At 32.0% G+C, this 21288-nt stretch overlaps 1 protein-coding gene and 1 long non-coding RNA gene across 2 annotated transcripts; both read right to left on the reverse strand.

The window, feature by feature from the left end:
* Positions 1-5917: 5917 nt before the first annotated feature.
* Positions 5918-6995, reverse strand: LOC114737645 (uncharacterized). The gene is made up of 3 exons (XR_003739459.1): positions 6942-6995; positions 6492-6641; positions 5918-6071 (listed from the first exon to the last, which is right to left on the reverse strand). It is a non-coding gene; the product is annotated as an uncharacterized LOC114737645 (long non-coding RNA).
* A 4286-nt stretch (positions 6996-11281) lies between these two features.
* On the reverse strand, positions 11282-15978 carry LOC114737643 (uncharacterized). Its single transcript, XM_028925589.1, has 5 exons — positions 15429-15978; positions 15166-15227; positions 14721-14832; positions 13242-13453; positions 11282-11887 (listed from the first exon to the last, which is right to left on the reverse strand). Exons 1-5 carry the CDS (start codon positions 15976-15978, stop codon positions 11282-11284), a joined length of 1542 nt encoding a protein of 513 aa, XP_028781422.1.
* Positions 15979-21288: the final 5310 nt, after the last annotated feature.

A 21288-nucleotide genomic window follows, 5' to 3' on the forward strand; every position in this document is an offset into this window, starting at 1 on the left:
TTCATATTTATCAGTTTTTCCTAAATTATTCCTATAGATACTCTCTTAACCATAATCAAGTAGAAGAGGAAGAGTAGATATTAAGGAAGATGATTATGGTGTTTTAGGAAAAACATGTCATATTTCTTACAATTAACTAACTTACCTAACTTTTTTAATATAATCAAATTAGTTAAATAGGTCTTATATTAAGGACTAGAAGAATAATACTATTCACAACTTAAATTAAAAATCTATCAAACTTGGTATAATACAATGGGTCCATGTTTTTTTTCTTTTTTTCTTTCCTCCTTTTTTCCCCTCAGAATCTCACATCCACTTTTAGATAAAAAAAAATGGATGATTCAAGTTTAATATTTAATATTTGACTTGCATGATTCATAATTGCAATACCGGACAAATAAAAAAAATTAATTTATAAATTATTATAATAATAGTTTTATAAAATATGAAATTTAAGTTATCTATTATGGAATTTTCAATTTAGTAGACGATGGAAAATCAATTATTTAACATTAAAAAAATCTTGGTTCAAATAATAATATTACCAATCGAATGTTGGCCAAATGAAAAGAAAGCGTTAATCTGAAAAAAGGAAAAGGGAAGAGATTCCCCAGCCGAAATGGACATATTTGTGTGATCTATCATTTTATACTCTTTCGGTCCTTAATATATATATGACCTAATTATTGAGTTAATTTTGGTTCTAAATATAATACCTATTTCTTATATTTATTAATTTTTTCTAAATTATCCCTATGGATACTCCTTTAACCATAATCAAATAGAAGAGAGAGAGAAAATATTAAGAAAGATGATTATAGTGTTTTAAAAAAAATATCTCATATTTCTTATAATTAACTAACTTACTTAACTTTTTTAATCTAATCAAATTAGTTAAATAGGTCTTATATTAAGGACCGGAAGAGTATTAAATAGCATTAAACATTAGAAGTTAAGGTCCAATGAATAAGCTATATACTACCTCTAATATGTAATATTATAAGAGATAATTGACTAATTTGAGTAGATTAAGAAAATTAGTTAAGTTAGTTATTTGTAATAAATAGATATTGTTTTGTCCAAAATATCTTTGTTAATAACGTGTATTAGCTAGAACTATTTTTTTTTTAGTGGAAAGGGAAATTCTATTAACCAATCAAGGGAGGTCCAGAATAATTACAGTAAAGGGAAAAACAAAATTAAAAAACAGCATAAATCAAGTGGGAAAATTAATATAAGCTATAAGATCCATGGCTCTAGTAGTATGTTTAACGATGGCATCTGTGACAGCAATAATTTCAACCGGTCTAAAATCTTCCCCGGTAAACAAACTCTTGTTCTGAGCCTCCCAAAGCTTCCAGTTGAGGATGCCAAATCTCAGGATCCAAGTTTGGTGGGCTCGGCGTGGGCTTATGTTATGTGGCCACCAGTCGCCGATTGGTTCCCCTAAGAAACTGCTGAGGTGTCTCTCAGGGGATGAGGTGCTTCCAACAGGCGACAACTAGAGGGCATTCTCTGAAAATATGGTTTATGTCCTCCAGCCTTCCATTGCATAATTCGTAGTTCGTACTCAGAACTAAGTGTCGGTGGGTTGGTTCAACATTCGTGAGGAGCTTTCCTTTATAAGCCAGCCATATGAAGGATTGAGTTCGGCAGGCCCAAGGCCACTTCCAGATTAAACTCCAATTCTTAGAAACAGGGTTCCAAGAGTCTTCTTCAATGGATTTATAAGCCGAGGCTACTGAGAAGGTTTCCCCCTTATTTAGGTCCCAAAAACAAATTGTTGATCCCCATGTGTGGGTGGGGGGTTCTAGCAATCATGTGGTTGACAGCTGTGGGGAGGGAATTAGAAAAGAGCTCCTACCACCATTGGCCATTGCCATCCACGAAGTTTGATATTGGTTTTTGGGGCAGGTACTGGGAAACCTAGATTTGTGATAAATAGATATTGTTTTCTCTAAAATGCCCTTGCTAATCATTTATATTAGCTAGAACTATTATTTGATAACACATTTAACATATGCAACTATTATATACTACCTCTAATATGAAATATTATAAGAGATAGTTGACTAATTTGAGTAAATTAAGAAAATTAGTTAAGTTAGTTATTTGCAATAAATATGTATTATTTTTTCTAAAATACTTTACTAATCATATGTATTAGTTAGAACTATTATTTGATAAAATATTTAACATATGCAACTACTATGAAGACTATTTTGACAAAAAAATGGATAAATATAAGATATAAAGTGGATTCAAATTTTATATTTAAGATGAAATTAAATGTTAAATTTAAAATTAAATTAAATATCAAACTAATTTTTATATTAAAAAGAGGACGTAGTATATAAGATTGATCGAACAAGTACTATTCAGAATTGAGACAAATTCAAACGACTGTAAATAGAGAGGATCCATATCCATATATGTGAGGTTGCTCTTTTTCATGAGACTCACAAATACAAGCCAGAACCAATAACACAAAGCAATCATTATTAACATCGCAAATCTGTGAAGAAAAATAACAACATGAAAGATTTAATCAATCACAACTGGACATATTTTTGGGATTGGGGAACGTCCTTAACAATGGCTTTCATAAGATTCATGTAAAGAGGAAACTGTGCGATGGCATAGAATGAAATAGGAAGACAAGTGACGGCATAAAGAGGGAAGATTCCTTTCTTGAACTTGTCCTCAAGCACGAAGAAATGTGAAGCACAGAAAGATATGAACATGGAAGCAATGGACACAAACAATGAGCTTAACCCCAGAAGAAGCTTCAATGGCAGATTCCTTTTGAAATCTATGGGTTGTTTTCGAGAGGTAAGTATGGAGAGGAACATGATGAGCGCAGTGACGGAAAATCCGAGTCCTATGAGTCCGCTGATGGCGAAAAGTTGAAACGCGGGATGTCCTTCTAATGTTGGTTTGCCCTTGGCATCAATGCTTCCGGGGATGGACCTCGACGTCGCAAACGAAACTCCGGCCACCAGCGCCGCCACTACCGAGCAAGATTGAGATGTGTCCTTAAGCCATGCGGTGCCCTTTTCCACCAGATCTTTGTGGTCTCTAGTGAATATTTGTTCCGGGGTTTTGCCCTGGATGGACTTCGACGTCTCAGAAACTCTGGCCGCCAGCGCCGCGGCCACCGAGCAAGATTGAGATGTGTCCTTAAGCCATGCGTTGCCCCTTTCCACCCGATCTTTGAGGTCTATAGCGAATATTTGTTCCGTGTTTTTGCCCTTTCTGTTCTTAAGGAAGAGATAGTGGGAGGGCACAAATGATTTCACATACTGCAATTTAATAGTTTAAGTTAAAACTGTTTTATTTGCATGCACACATATATATTCAGTAATAATTTTATTTGAAAAAAATGAAATAAATTTAAAGATATTCAACTAAATTTCTTTACTTGTGTAAAGTATGTGAATATGTCTCATAAAAAAAGAGTCAAGGGAGTATTACTCTATGATACAGCATAGGGTATTTGTGTGCATGGTATCTACTCCCTCTCATTCATCGTCTTATTATTATGCTTATTAACCACGTACTCTAATGACACTGAAAAAATTAAATAAAACTAGTTAAATGTCAATATGCTTTCAAAAATGACCCTTTAATTGGTATTCTGTCGGGTCTTGAATATAAAAATTTGTTTTGATTTTAAATGTGATAAGATAGCTTAATTTTAATTTGTCTCCTGAATTTATAATTTTTTTCTTCAAATTATTCCCTACTAATTGTATACATTGAAAAGGAGTTTTCATTAATGGGATAACAATCAAAAGGAATATTTTAAAGAAACCAATATAATTTTTTTATAAAATAATTAATTTAACTAATTTTTCAATCAATTATCCCATGTTATACTTGAGGGAGCATCACTTACTGACAAGAAAATATGGAAAAGTCATAATAAAAAGACAAAGACACATATCTAACAAAGATTAATCTAGTTTACAAAGAGTTTGCTCATAATTCACAATGTTATGAGTTTTTTTTAGATTTTTGAACATGAAGGCATGTGTGAATTTCTAGAATCCAATCTGTGCCCAAACTTTCATTTAAAAAAAAATAAAAGACAAAAACATTATAAACGGACATTTATTTTTTTTAAAGTGCAGAGTGGGTATTTATAGTTACCTCGTACCACGTGACTTCACATTGCATCTGCATGGCATAACCATAAGCTTGCCAACCATGAGACAAGGATTCATCGTACTTTGCTGCTATGTGCAGTATAGTGTTGTTTTCATCGTCCACCGCATGAACCAGGTCGTCCCACAGGTTAGGCTTCCCCGTTACTTTTCTCAAGTGTTGTCGAAGTGCCACAAATATCTCTGCCTGTTGATTCTCCACAGCCACCATCAATATATTCTTGTTCGTTCGACCTACAGTATCTTCGGGGATGATTCCTGGGAATCTTCGCAGAATCTTATCCACTACTTCGATCACACCTGTCTCTGCTGCTGCCAACAGGGCTTTATTTGTTATGTCCTTAGCCTGTCTATGTGATCATCACCTGCCCAATATTAATTAATTAACTAAATTAATTAATTTAATTCCAGGAATATATTGTATATTCAATTCAATCATGAGTTTGAACTTTGAAATCAATCAAGCCATTCTTTTTATTAACTTATTAGACATAATTAAATAATATTTCACCAGAACGGTTGAGGTTTAAAATTTTTAACGATAAATTTAAGTGTCAGTTATAATTTTACATATTTTAAATTTTGCATCTATTAAATACATTTTTTTAAAAAAATTGAATCCAAACCATTCAAAAGATAGTTCATAATTAAAATGAACACCCATCTTTTAATGAGTATGGAGTGGGTTCTCAATAAGAAATCAAAATGTCTTTATTTTATTTAGTAGGTTATGTTCAATAAAATATGAATAGAAAATAAAATAAAATGTGTAGGATATATATATACACATATATCACAAGAGGTATATTAAAAAAAATTAAGAAATTAGCAGATGTTAAAAAAAAAGCAAATTAGCAATGAAAATTTTAAATTTTGTTATTAAAAAAGCCCTTCCCTAATTGATTAGTAACGAAATTTCGTCCCTGATCAAATTCACTAGTAAAAAAAATTTCATCACCAAACTAAATTTAGTTGTTAATTTACTGTTTCTCTTTGGCAATGAGAGGCGCACCAACCCCAGGTATGATATGAGTTTGGTGATGAGAAGGGGAAAATGAATTACCACCAAACCTAGCAAACATCTCAAATCGTCCATCATGATCTGAACCCGATTCAGGGTCAATTGCATGCTTCATGATCTCTTCATTACAGTAATTTTCCAAAAGTTGATCCAATATTTGAAGACTCCATATATACTTCTCTTTCACCCTCTTTATCTTGGCGAATATGTTCCCTGTGGCATGCATTAATTTTATATTCACAGGAAATTAAACAAGCATATATACAGTACTGATATGGAAACTTAATTAGTTGGAGCAATTATACAGATAATTAAATAAAATAGACTATTAAGAAATTAATTTTTTTAATTCACAACTGAGTTTTTTGGGCTCATCACTGGTTCCGCTTCTTCCTTTTTGTCTGCTAAATCAGATAGAGAGACATGAGGATCAGATGACAACCAAATAAATTGTACAAAATCTTTTTTTTTTTTAAAAAGGTTAAACTAATTATATAACTCACGTACGGTTGTTAAAATTCAAATTTTTATACAACTCATATGTAACTTAATCAATTTTGCGTACACTACGAGACACTGATAGATAAATTAGATATGAAAATGAAGAGGATCTAAATCATGAATAATTGGCAAACATACACATGTAAAGGTATAAAACATGTGATTTGAGTTGTGGTAAGAGAATACTGTCCTTAGTTAGTTATTTCACCGGATAACTGAGTAAAAGAGAAGGAAGGGGAGTTCGGTGCCCTCTTACGATGCATGCAACATACCTTGCCTTTTATGGGCAGAAGGCGGACAAAAAATGTGGGAGCTTTTACGATCTGGACTTGTTTTAGAAGTAAAATTGGGATCATACTTCAGTGGATCAACTTGTATACCTAGCTAGCAAGCCGCCAACAAAAGGAAAATTTTATTATTCAATTTTTTATCAATAATTCATACCACCCACGCACCAAGTTAGTTAATTAATAAGCTAGAATATATGTGCATAATTAAGAGAGAGAGAAGAACAATATTTAGGCTAAGTTGCTTATATTTATATTATGTCAAATTTTTCAGGAAGAATTACAATAAGGCCCCAAGAAAGAAATATAATTACTAAAAAGTTCTAATAATAACCTAAACAGTTTATAATGACAAGTTCCAAAATAAGAAATGATAACTTCTGAAATTTATTTTATAATTATTTTTTTAGGACTTTATTGTAATTCTCCTCATTTTTAATGTGTGATTGAATCCAAGCGAGTAATATTGATATGTATATATAAAGATGTAATTATACACACCCACATACTTACAGAAGTATATGATATGTTTCCACCAGGAAAGGTTGTAGCTACTTCTAAACAGGGAAGGTGTTCTGGCCAGCAGCTCAAGAGGACTCACTCCCTTCGTATTGAATTCGTGCGAAAGCTGTGGGCACTTTTTGATAATGTAGAATGCCAAATCTATATAAAATAATCAACACATATATATAGTCACAGCAGCCACTAAATACAACTGATGAATATAAAATACTCTTCCAATCCTGTCCTAAATATAAGACTCATTTTGTAGTGTAAATTATACTATAAAAAGGGTCTTATATTTAGGACTGACACTACGAAAGGGGTCTTATATTTAGGACCGGAAGAGTAGCATTGATGGCCTCAAAGCTTGTTGACATAAAAGTGGGAGGCCGCAAGTTCAATCTCACTATTTTTTAAGGAAAAGAAAAAACAGAGACGTGAAAGGATAGTGATGCTCACGTAGGTGCTCTCTCCTAATGGCCGAGTGAAGCACAGTATCTCTATCAGCCTCAGCATCCCTATCAGCATCAGCATCGCTATCAGCATCAGTATGCCTCTCAGCATCTCTATCAGTACCTCTATTAATAACTAAGTATCGATATAAGTCCCCGTAGTCTTCTCCTTTTTTCCATGCAGCATCGTAGAGGTAGATGAAGGCTCGTTTACGGTTATGGACAACCGCGACGAAGATCGGGTTCTCATTCCACTTGTTGGGAATACCTAGCAGATCCTCACTCATGTTGTCTCCTGCACGGAGGATCAGCTCGCACATTTGCACGGACCCTCTCGCGGCCGCGCAATGCAGAGGGGTTTCCCCCTTGTTATTTCGTGCTATCAGAGCCTGCTTTGTTCTCGTACTCTCGATTATAACGATCAACTTCTCCACGACGTCAACTCTGTTCTCGTTGATGGCCACGTGCAAGGCGGTGTCCTTCGAGTTCGCCATCCCTTGGCTCAGGAGCCTCGGATTACGCTTGCATAATTCAACTGCATTGTGCCAATCACGCCGCGATATGAACCGTGATAGGTTCCTGGTCTCCATGAGAAGAACTGCGATTCCTCCTTCATCACTGCTACTGTCTTGATGACCAAGTGGAGATGGAGAATCCATTTGGTCAATAATAAGAATTTATCAATCAAGTGATCAAGACACTCACACAAAAATACAATTCGAGTGCTAATTTATTTAGCTTCAGATCTGAAAATGCATATATAGGTGGGGGTTTGGGGATAGCGTTAATCTGAATAAAGGCCAAAAATTAAAGTGTTTAAGAGACAAGAATAATTCTGGTAAAAAAAAAAAGAGACAAGAATAATTAAAAGCAGAAAGCATTACATTTATGCCTCACACAAGTGGCGTGCCCGTACAGGCAAAGCTGATATTCCCCATCCTCACAGTATAATTCACTTTAACCATTTCATCAAAACCAAAGAATAATGGTTAACTTATTAAGTCAGTCTCAAATTTATTTTTGCCCCCCAAATTTATTCATATTAAATGAGACCGTGAAAGAGAAAAAAAATATAAAAAGTAATATTTAAGTATTAATTATAGAGGCAAAATTGACAAATAAAAATGAATTATTCTCTGAGTGTTTTACTCCTAGTCTTTTCTACAAAGTATTTTGAACTAGACTGTGTTTGAAAATCCCAAAAACACTTTTAAAGCGTATTTCACCTAAATCGAAATAAAATTTCTTTTGAATGTTAGCTTACTTCATAAACTGTAAAATTATTTTTAAAATAATGATTTGGTTTCACCAAATACTCCCTAATTCTCAAATGCAAAGAAATAATAACAGTTAAAGTATTAAACATGTCCTAAATTAAAATATTTCAAGTTTATTTCCAACTTAAATGATGTACTAGATAGAGAAATACGGAGTCTGATGACCATATTAACACTAAACGTAATTAATAACAAGAGTAGGTTTTTTTTCCTTACCAGGAACAAGAGTAGGTTTGAAAAATAGCAATTATTGAGTTAATTGATTACTTATATCTAGGATCAAATATTGTTCTTAAAATCCTATAAATTATAATAAGGAGTATATTGTGGACCAATAAATGTTTATAAAAATTACTTATATTATGGGCAAGAGAAAGCATGTGCTAAAATTTTATGAGAAACCAAAGAGAAACAAGAACGTAGAATTAATGCATATATTGATGCATGGGCACTCCGGTATATAATGAGTCTTATACAGATCGAAGACTTCATTTTTGTATCCAAATGATAAGATGTCATGTAAAAGCAATCTATTACTTTTCTTTCTTCTCATAATTTTAATGTTCCTTTCACGTTTAATGGTGTTTGAGTGGAAACCAAACTATAGTTTTAAAAATAATTTTATAATATGTGAGAAGATATTTATCTCAACTTATGTGAAAATACTTTTAAAAAGCACTTTCAGGGAAAGACCAAACACCTCCTAAAACAAAAGAGTTATTTAATTAATTTGGATGGATTAAAAAAGTTTGGTAAATTAATATAAATTTATAATAAGTGTGGTTGTATCTCACTCCCTAAAATATGATTGTGCAACATCATATTGTAGATCCATTTATAAATTAATTTAAATAGTTAAAAATAATAATTAATATGAAAAATGAAATAAATTAAAATATTATATTTAAGACCAAAACTAATTTTAAAGTAGTTATGTTTAAGATCAGACTGATATAATAATCTCATAAATTGTGAGAAATGTTTTTAATATTATTTCCTACGTGCTGGAAAAGATTCATTCTAGAGTGACAATTACTTAAATGTGCGTACAGACAGGACACTACTTTTGTGTGTTCTTTTTATTCTTTTTCTGCTCTTTATAAATATTTAATTAATTAAGTACTACTTAAGCATCTTGCTTTCGCATCAATCTGGCAAAATTACAGGAATAAAAAATTAATTCCAAGACATTTTCCCCGCCAAATTTAATTGAGACAACCTTTGCCGGAGAGAATATGTGACTCAACCTAAAGTTGACGTGCAAAAGAAGCAAACGTTTATATGCGCCAGTTATTATATTTACCCAAAATTGAGAGAATACTTCCCTCGTCCATTTATTTGGCATTTAATCAAGACTGAAAAATTACTTTAAAAAAAATCTACCGCCATTCCAATTAAGTACCAAAGTGTATGATCATAACATGAGATACAATGAAATTGATGTGTCTCAAGGTCTTATTACTAGGTATCTGAGAAACTGACTAGTATAATTTCAAAATCGTGGCTTTCCATCCATACAAAGATGTCTCGTCCGAGACTTAAACTCGAGACTCAAAAAAATCTAATGAAACCGACAATATTAGACCAACTCTTTATTAGTGGGTTAATATATGTTATTGCTTTTAGACCATTTTGAGAAGAGTATTGGCCACCATAGACTATTTACCAGAGCAATGTCATTTTTAAGTGTCAAAATCGTTGTAATGTTGTTTCTTGATTGACTTTGACTTAGCTTCATAATATTGATTTTAGTTCAAAGAGAATTTTTGTTCCTAAATTATTTCCCGGAAAGAGTAACTACCAGCACCTTAAAACTCAATAATATTTAGCAATCGATGCCCCCCACTTTTTTTTATTTTATCAAGACACATGGTATTGCATTTAAAGTGTCACATGTTTTATTATTCATCAGTGAAAAAAAAAAAGCTATCACTTTTGATCAATGATCAATTATTCAATTGGGAAGTGCGAAATATTTTATGTGAGAAAATACAGAAATAATGGGTAAAAATTAAAATGCATCTCTCTCTGCCTTGTGGGGAAGTGGATTGAAGAATTTGACATAATAAATATAAAAAATTTAATATGAGTATTGTGCACAATAAAAATGATAGAATCATATAGAAATGAAATGTCTATAAACTAAATAGTTCAAATAATTGTGGCAAAAAAAAAATTCAAATAATTATCCTAGATAGCCATAAACCTTGTGGCACAATCACACTAAACACCCCCCTTAAATGTCTTTTAAAGTGTTTTTTTTAATCTTTTAATCTTTGCTGACTCATCAAGCTTTAAAATATAAAAATATTATATTAAAATTTCAAAATGCAACCACGCTTTATCAGCGTTTAATTGCACATGTTATCACTTAAGTTTGATGAGTCATCATTTTTTGTTAGATATATAAAACTAACGATATTAAGATTGAAGGACAAGAAATACACTGTATAAATTTATTAAGAGACAAATGAAAAATTAATATGAACATAAAGAATCAAATATATACTGACATCACGCCTGATATACTAACACGAGTAACAATAACACCAAATGGGGCTTACTTGTATACATCTATCGCTGTCGATGAAAATATGAATACTTGCAATTTTTTTCTTAATTAGATTTATAATCAATTTTAGTAAAAGAGACACGTATGGTATACACAAGTATTATACAGGGTCATTAATTTCTTAAATAGATCACCTGTGTGTGTGTGTGTGTGTTTGTGGTGTAATTGAATCCCCCTAATTGATAAATATAAGGCATAAAGTATATTAAAATCTTATATTTTAGATCAAATTGAATGTCGAATTTAAGATTAAACTAAATGTAAAACTAACTTTTATATTAAGAAAAGAAGGTAATATATAAGATTGATCGAACAAGTACTATTCAGAATTGAGACAAATTCAAACGACTGTAAATAGAGAGGATCCATATCCATATATGTGAGGTTGCTCTTTTTCATGAGACTCACAAATACAAGCCAGAACCAATAACACAAAGCAATCATTATTAACATCGCAAAATCTGTGAAGAAAAATAACAACATGAAAGATTTAATCAATCACAACTGGACATATTTTTGGGATTGGGGAACGTCCTTAACAATGGCTTTCATAAGATTCATGTAAAGAGGAAACTGTGCGATGGCATAGAATGAAATAGGAAGACAAGTGACGGCATAAAGAGGGAAGATTCCTTTCTTGAACTTGTCCTCAAGCACGAAGAAATGTGAAGCACAGAAAGATATGAACATGGAAGCAATGGACACAAACAATGAGCTTAAACCCAGAAGAAGCTTTAATGGCAGACCCCTTTTGAAATCTATGGGTTGTTTTCGAGATGTAAGTATGGAGAGGAACATGATGAGCGCCGTGACGGAAAATCCGAGTCCTATGAGTCCGCTGATGGCGAAAAGTTGAAACGCGGGATGTCCTTCTAATGTTGGTTTGCCCTTGGCGTCAATGCTTCCGGGGATGGACCTCGACGTCGCAAACAAAACTCCGGCCACCAGCGCCGCCGCCACCGAGCAAGATTGAGATGTGTCCTTAAGCCATGTGTTGCCCTTTTCCACCAGACCTCTGTGGTCTCTAGTGAAGATTTGTGCCGGGGTTTCGTCTTTTTCGTTCTTAAGGAAAAGGTAGTGGGAGGGCACAAATGATTTCACATACTGCAATTTAATTAAGTGAATAAATTTGAATGCATGCTCGCATATATATTAAGTAATAATTTTATTTGGAAAAAATGAAATTACTTTAAAGATATTCAACTAAATTTCTTTATTTGTGTAAAGTATGTTAATTTGTCTCGTAAATTAAAAAAAGAGTCAAGGAAGTATTACTCCATGAGACAGCATGTGTGTATGTGTGTCTACCCGTATGGTATCTACTCCCTCTCATTCTTTTTATTATACTCCTTCGATTTAATGTAAGGCCTATTTAACTAATTTGATAAAATTAAAAAAATTAGATAAGTTAGTTAACTATATAAAAGATGATATGCTTTTTCCTAAAACACCATAAGTATCTTCTCAATAAATATCTTCCCTCCCTCTCCTACTTAATTATGGTTAAGGAAGTATCAATAGGATAATTTAAAAAAAATTGATAAATATGAGAAATAAGTCTTATATTTAAAACTAAGATCAACTCAATAATTAGATATTACATTAATGATCAGAAGAGTACTTATTAACTATGTTCTCTAATGAGATTACAATAAATAAATAAAATTAGTTAAATGTTAATATACCTTCCAAAATGACCAGTTGATTTGTACTGTGTCTAGTCCTAAATATAAAAAAATAGTTGAAATGTTTGTTTTGATCTTAAATATAATAGCTTAATTCACTTTGTCTATTCTGAATTTATAAATTTTAAATTTTTTCCAAATCTTTCCTACTAATTGCATATATGAAAAAGGGGTTTTTATTAATGGGATAATAATCAAAAGGGTATTATAGAGAAACTAGCATAATTGTTTTTTACAAAATAATTAATTTGACTAATTTTTCAACCAGTTATCTAGCATGCCTATTTAGGACACGAGGGAGCATCACTTATCCACGAGAAAATATGAAAAATTCATAATAAAAAGACAAGGACACATTTTTAACAAAGCCCATTAGTAAGAAGTACTTGATGTATAATCCACAAAGGGGGTGTTTGGATAGAAACCAAACCATGGTTTCAGAAGTGCTTTTACGGATTACGAAATAAATATGTAGAGGAGGTTACCTCGTTTTGCGGAAAAGTGCTTCTGAAACTGCGGTTTTGAGAATGCCAAACACCCCTAAAGTCATGAGTTTAATTTAGATCTTTGAACCTAAAGGCATATATTGACCCTAACGAGTCTCTAAAATCCAACTCACATAAACTTCCATTAAAAAAGAGAGAGAGAGAAGGAGATTGAATTTTATAAATGGTCATTTATCAATACGTGAGAATTAGTTAAAAGTGCGGAGTGGGTACTATATATAGTTACCTCGTACCACGTCACTTCACATTGCACCTGCATGGCATAACCATAAGTTGTCGAAGTGCCACAAATATCTCTGTCTGCTGATTCTCTACAGCCGCCATCAATATATTCTTGTTCGTTGATCCCACAGTATCTTCAGGGATGATTCCTGGGAATCTTCGTAGAATCTTATACGCTACTTCTATCACACCTGTCTCTGCTGCTGCCAACAGGGCTCTATTTGTTATGTTCTCAACCTTGTCTATGGGATCCTCACCTGCCCACTATTAATTAATTAATTAATTTAATTCCAGTAATATATTATATACTAAATTCAATCATCATTTTGAAATCAACCAAGCAATTCTTTTTATTAATTTACTAGACATGATTAAATAATATTTCACCAGACTGATTGAGATTTAAAATTCTTACTGATAAATTGAAGTGTCAATTATAATATTATATATTTTAAATCATGAAGCTATTAAAATAAAAAAAAATTACAAAACAAGACCTTCAAAATTAAAAAATTACATACAAAGACCCGTTCATAAAATTATCGTTAATTGTTTATCAATCATTGTCAAAACTAATACTAATGTTGTAATGAGTCCCTATGTATAATTTTTTTATTTTCAAGGTCTTTTTTAGATTTCTCCTTTAAATAAAATATTTTAAAAAAATTGAATCTGAACCATTCAAAATTAATTGGAATGGTTCATATTATGATAAACACTCTCCTTTTTAATGAGTATGGAATGAGCTACCAACAAGAAATCAAAATATCTTTATTTTGTGTAGTAGATTACATTCAATAAAAAATGAATAGATAATAAAATAAAGTGTATAGGGTACATATACCACAAGAGGTACGTTAAAAAAAAAGAAGAAATTAATGGACATTAAAAAACAACAAATTAGTAATGAAATTTTCAAATTTTGTTATATAAAAGCCCTTCGCTAATTGATGAGTAACGAAATTCCGTTACTAATTAAATTCATTAGTAACAAAAATTTCATCACTAAATTTAGTTGTTAATTTACTTTTTCTCTTTGGTAATGAGGCACACCAACCCCAGGCATGATCGATACGAGTTTGGTGGGAAGGGGAAAATGAATTACCACCAAATTCAGCAAACATCGGAAATTCAGCAACTGAGTTTTTTGGGTTCATCACTGGTTCCGCTTCTTCCTTTTTGTCTGCTGGATCAGATAGAGATACATGATGATTAGATGACAACCAAATAAATTGTACAAAATCTTTTTTAAAAAAATTAAACTATTTATATAACTCATATGTACTTAATTTTGCATAAATTACGATCGTGACACTGATAGAGAAATTAATAAATATATAAATGAAGAGGATCCAAATCATGATCAACTGGAAAACATACCCGCGTAAAAAATATAAAATATATGGTTCGAGTTGTGTAAGAGAACACCGTCTTTAAGAGTCATGTCATCACATAACTAAGGAGTGAGGAAAAGAGAGGGAAGGAGAGTTCGGGGCCCTCTTACCGTGCATGCGCAACACATACCTTGCTTTTTATGGGCAGAACGCAGACTAAAAATGTTGGAGCTTTTACGACCTGGACTTGTTTTAGAAGTAGGATTAGGATCATACTTCAGTGGATCAACTTGTATACCTAGCTAGCCACCAAAAAGGAAAAATTAATTAGTCAGTTTATTATCAATAATTCACACCACCCACCTATCAAGTTGAACAAGGGAGAATATATATAGTATATACACAGATAGAGAGAGAGAGAGAGAGAAGCATGATATTTATGTTAAGTTCCTTATATATGTTATATCAAATTTTTCAATACAACACATGGCCAAATGTAATTGAATCCGAGCAAGTAATATTGATACACACACACACACACACTTACAGAAGTATATGTTATGTTTCCACCAGGAAAGGTTGTAGCTACTTCAAAACACAGAAGGTGTTCTGGCCAGCAGCTCAAGAGGACTCACTCCCTTCGCATTGAAGCTTTGCGAAAGCTCTGGGCACTTGTTGATGATGTAGAATGCCAAATCTATATAAAATAATCAATACATATATATACCGTCACAGGAGCCACTAACAGTAATGGCCTTATAACTTATTGACATAGAAGTCACGGATCGCAGATTGAATCTCACTTCTTTTTTTTTTTTGGAAAAAAAAGAGAGATAGTGATGCTCACCTCAGTGCTCTCTCCTACTGGCCGAGTGAAGCACAGTATTTGCATGAGTACCTCTACCATAGGGGTCTCTAATAACCAAGTATCGGTACAAATCCCATGGGTCTTCTCCTTTTTTACATGCAGCATCGTAGAGGTAGATGAAGGCTAGTTTACGGTTATGGACAACCGCGACGAATATCGGGTTCTCATTCCACTTGTTGGGAATACCTAGCAGATCCTCATCCATGTTGCTTCCTGCACGGAGGATCAGCTCGCACATTCGCACGGACCCTCTCGCGGCCGCGCAATGCAGAGGGGTTTCATCCTTCTTATTCTGTGCTATCAGAGCCTGGTTTGTTTTCTTACCCTCGATTATACCGATCAACTTCTCCACGACGTCAACTTTGTTCTCGTTGATGGCCACATGCAAGGCGGTGTCCTTCGAGTTCGTCATCCCTTGTCTCAGGAGCCTCGGATTGCGCGTACATAACTCAACTGCCTTGTCCCGTTTACGCCGCGATATGAACCGTGATAGTTTCCTGGTCTCCATGCGAAGAGCTAAGGTTGTTCTTCCTTCATCACTGCTGCTCTCTTGATAACCAAGTGGACATGGAGAATCCATTTGGTCAATAGTAAGAATTTATGAATGAAGTGATCAAGACACACAAAAGCACAATGAGATCACTTTTGTATTTAGCTTCAGATCTGAAAATAAATAAATAAATATATATATGTATATAGGTGGGGGTTTGGGGATAGCGTTAATCTGAATAAAGGTTAAAAATTAAAGTGTTTAAGAGGCAAGAATAATTGAAAGCAGAAAGCATTATATTTATACCTCACACAAGTGGCGTGCCCCTACAGGCAAAGCTGATATTCCCCATCCTCACTGTACAATTCACTTTAACCATTTCATTAAAACCAAATTAAAGAATAATGGTTTGTTAAATCAGTCTCAAATTTATTCATATTAAATGACGCCGTGAAGGAGGAAAAAAAAACTCCTTCGGTCCTTAATATAAGATCTAATTGTTGAGTTGATTTTGGTTCTAAATATAAGACCCATTTCTCATATTTATTAATTTTTCCTAAATTACCTCTATAGATCTCCTTCAACCATAATCAAGTAAAAGAGGGAGAGAAGATATTAAAGAAAATGATTATGGTATTTTAGAAAAAACATGTTATATTTCTTATAATTAACTAACTTACCGAACTTCTTTAATTTAATCAAATTAATTAAATGGGTATTATACTAAGGACCAGAAGAGTATAAAAAGAAATATTTAAGTATTAATTATAGAAGCAAAATTGACAAATAAAAATGAATTATTCTCTAAATGGTTTACTCCTTCTAGTCTTTTCTATAAGGTATTTTGAACTAGACGGTGTTTGAAAATCCCCAAAGACACTTTTAAAAAATATTTTCATGTAAATCGAAATAAAATTTCTCTCACATGCTTACTTCATAAATTGTAAAATTATTTTTAAAATAATGATTTGGTTTCTGCCCAAATATTCCCTAATTCTCACATACAAAGAAATAATAACAGTTAAAGTACTACCTCCGGTCTTAATTATAAGAGCTAGTTCACTAATTTGAGAAAATTAAAGAAATAAGTTAAATTAGTTATTTGTAATAAATAAGTGTTGTCTTTCCTAAAATATCCTTATTAATCAAGTGTATTGGCTAGAGTTACCATTATTAGGAGAACTGCGTTGAGAAAAATGCATAAATATAAAAGACAAAGTGGATTAAAATCTTATATTTAAGATCAAAATAAAAATCAAACTACATTTTATATTAAGGATCGGAGGTAGTATTAAACTTGTCCTAAATTAAAATTTTTCAAGTTTATTTCCAACTTAAATGATGCACTAGATAGAGAGATACGGAGTCTGATGACCATATTAACACTAAATGTAATTAGTAACAAGAGTATGTTTTTTTTCCTTACCAGAAACAAGAGTAGGTTTGAAATATAGTAATTATTAAGTTAATTGATGACTTATATCTAGGATCAGATATTGTTCTTAAAATCCTATATATTATAATAAGGAGTATACTGTAGACCAATAAATTTTTATAAAAATTACTTAAATTATGGGCAAGAGAGAGCATATGCTAAAATTTTATGAGAAACCGAAGAGAAACAAGAAGATAGAATTAATGCATATATTGATGCATGATCCCTCCGGTATATAATGTGTCTTATACAGAAGACTTTATTTTTGTGTCCAAATATTAGGTGTCATGTAAAAATAATCTATTACTTTTTTTCTCCTCATAATTTTAATGTTCTTTTCATCTTTAAGAGTGTTTGAATGGAGACCAAAGTATGGTTTTAAAAATAATTTTATAATATGTGAGAAAAGTTTTATCTCGACTTGAATGAAAGTGCTTTTAAGCACTTTCGGAGAAACTGAACACCTCCTAAAATGAATATTCATTTAATTAATTTACGTGGGTTAACAAAATTGGTAAATTATTTAATTATAAATTTATAATAAATGTGGTTATATTTCACTCCCTAAAATATGATTGTGCAACATCAGATTATAGATCAATTTATAAATTAATTAAACTATTTTAAAAAAATAATAAATATGAAAGATAAAATGAATTAAAATATTATATTTAAAACCAAAATTAATTCTAAATTAGCACCTATGTTTAGGATTGGACTGATAATAATCTCATAAATTGTTAAAAATGTTTTTAATATTATTTCCTACGTGTTGGAAAAGATTCATTCTAGAGTGACAGTTAATGAAATGTGCGTACAGACATGACACTATTTTTACGTGTTCTTTACTTCTTTTTATTCTTTTTCTGCTCTTTATAAATATTTAGTTAATTAAGTACTACTTCAGCATCTTGCTTTCGCATCAATCTGGCAAAATTACAGAAATGAAAAATTAAAACTAACACATTTTCCCCGCCAAATTTAATTAGTGTAATTGAGACAACCTTTGTGGGAAAGAATATGTGGTTCAACTAAAAGTTGAAGTGCAAAAGAAGCAACGTCTATACGAGCCAGTTATATTTATCCCCCATCTATTTACGTGGTATGTAATCAAGACTGAAAAACTACTTCAAAAAAATTCTACTGCCATTCCAATTAAGTACCAAAGTGTATGGTCATAACATGAGATACAGCGAAATTGATGTGCCTCAAAGTTTTAGTTTTTTTCTGGATCTTATAACTAAATATCCTAGCAACCGACTAATCCAATTCAGGAAAGGAATCGAGGTCTTATATTTAGAACCAAAATAAAAGTCAAACTATGTTTTATATTAAGAATCGGAGCTAGTATTAAACTTGTCCTGAATTAAATTTTTTCAAGTTTATTTCCAACTTAAATGATGTAATAGATAGAGAAATACGGAGTCTGATGACCATATTAACACTAAACGTAATTAATAATGAGAGTAGGTTTTTTTTCCTTACCAGCAATAAGAGTAGGTTTGCAAAATAGCAATTATTGAGTGAATTGATTACTTATATTTACGGTCAAATATTGTTCATTTATAATAAGGAGTATATTGTAGACCAATAAATTTTTATAAAAATTACTTATATTATGGGCAAGAGCGAGCATATGCTAAAATTTTATGAGAAACCGAAGAGAAACAACAAGATAGAATTAATGCATATATATTGATGCATGATCCCTTCTTCGGTATGTACATAATGTGTCTTATAGAGAAGACTTTATTTTTGCGTCCAAATGATAAGATGTCATGTAAAAGTAACCTATTACTTTTTCTTCTCCTCATAATTTTAATGTTTTCATTTTTAGGAGTGTCTGAGTAGAAACAAAATCATAATTTTAAAAGTAATTTTATAATATATATGAGAAGAGTTTTATCTCGATAATTAATTTAGGTGGGTTAAAAAAATTTGGTAAATTATTTAATTATAAATTGATAATAAATGTGCTTATATCTCATTCCCTAAAGTATGAAAGTGCTCGTCAGGTTGTGGTCCTCGCTTTCCTCTTGATCACCGTCGTTCAGGCTTGCCGTCGTGGCAACCAATTCCACTCCAGCTCCGTCTTCCTCTAGTGGTAACAACTCCAAGGCCGACCTCGCCGAGCCTCCGACCGAAGGAGCCATTGGAGTCCTAGAAGCTGCCGATTCCCCTGACAGCGTCGTCGCCGCTCCTATGGGCGGACCTGTGCCTCCCGGTGCCTTCGATTCTACTGCTTCAGGGTCCAGCGACGCATCTACACTCCGATTCGCCGCCCTCGCCTCAGGCATCATCTACTTCTAATTGAGCTTGTAGTATACGATAAAACTTCGTGCATGTGGTTTCATGATAATTGGAGAGGAAAGCATGTTTGCGTGTTCACGGTGATCATGCAAAATTATTATTAAGAATTTTTTTTATTTCTTTCTCAATTTTTTTACGGACATTATTATTGATTCATCCTACTCATTAACTCTGTGGAGGTGACCAATTCTAAGTTGATTAAAAAGTGCTCATTTTTACTAATATTAACAAAATCCATAAATTTCCCTTCCAATATCATTAAATTTATACTCCTCCGGTCCTTATTATAAGACTCCATTTGACTTTTTATTTGGTCCTAATTATAAGACCCCAATCCATTTTGTCTCTTATATTTATGCATTTTTTTTCCAAGATAATCCTTCTAATAATGATACTTTTAGCCAATATACTTAATTAGCAAGGATATTTTAGGAATGACAACACTTATTTATTATAAATAACCAACTTAACTTACTTCCTTAATCTCCTCAAATAAGTCAATTGGGTCTTATAATTAGGACCGGAGGAGTAATAAATTATACTATTCACAAGTTAAATTGAAAATCTCTCAGACTTGGTATAATACAATGGGTTCAGGTTATTTTCTTTTTTCTCTTTCTTCTTTTTTTCCTCACAATCTCAAATCCACTTTTAGATTTAAAAAAATGAATGATTCAATTATTATGAAAAAAATGAATGATTCAAGTTTAATACTTAATATTTGACATGCATCTGCATGGCTCATAATTGTAATAACGGAAAATAGGAAAAAAATAATTAATAAAATATTAAATTTAAATTATCTATTGTGAAATTTCCAATATTAGTAGATGATGGAAAATCAATTATCTAACATTAAAAAAATCTTGGTTCAAATGATTATATTACCAATCGAATGTTGGCCGAATGAAAAGAAAGCGTTAGGGGGTGTTTGGCAAAACCAAAACCTAGGTTTTAGAATCACTTTTCCGCAAAACGAGGTAACCTCCTCTACATATTTACTTCGTAATCCGTAAAAGCACTTCTGAAACCATGGTTTGGTTTCTATCCAAACACCCCCTTAATCTGAAGGGGGGGTTTCCCAGCCGAAGTGGACATATTTGTGATCTGGGAAGCAGATAAAACGACGGCGTTTGAAAGATTCATCTACAAGAGGAAACTGTGTAATTGCATGGAAGGAAATATAAAAACAAATGAGGTGGCCAACGACCTATGTAAACTCTCTTATAAATCAGAGGTGGCGAATTTAATATTGCTTGTAACCTCCGACATATTGTGTAGAATGAGAAACATTCTGATTCTGATATGTCATGGTTATGAAACCGTATAATTTTATATATATTTTTTATGATTTTTCAAATTATGCCAAAATTGTGGTTATGTTTTTTGTTTTAAAAAATCGCAAAGAATACATTTGTACTGTTTTATAACAGCAAGATATCAGAACATGAATATCTATCATTTTATATTAAATAACATTAAGCATCAGAAGGTCCAATTAATAAGCTATATACTACCCCCGATCTGTATTATTATAAAAACTAATTGATTAATTTAAGTAGATTAAAAAAATTATTTAAGTTAGTTATTTATAATAAACATGTATTCTCTTGCTGATCATATGTATTAGCTAGAACTACTATTTAATAAAATAT

This window comes from Neltuma alba, unplaced genomic scaffold (genome assembly GCF_004799145.2).
Source record: "Neltuma alba isolate B1F8T4 unplaced genomic scaffold, ASM479914v2 tig00013476_pilon, whole genome shotgun sequence".
Lineage (NCBI taxonomy): Eukaryota > Viridiplantae > Streptophyta > Magnoliopsida > Fabales > Fabaceae > Neltuma > Neltuma alba.

Coding starts and splice junctions, on each gene's coding strand:
- LOC114737643 (XM_028925589.1), bottom strand. CDS start 15,978: ATGGATTCTCCATGTCCACTTGGTTATCAAGAGAGCAGCAGTGATGAA. Junction 15,228..15,428: donor TAGAGACCCCTATGGTAGAG/GTACTCATGCAA, acceptor TATTTTATATAG/ATTTGGCATTCTACATCATC. Junction 14,833..15,165: donor AAAGCTTCAATGCGAAGGGA/GTGAGTCCTCTT, acceptor TTTGGTGGCTAG/CTAGGTATACAAGTTGATCC.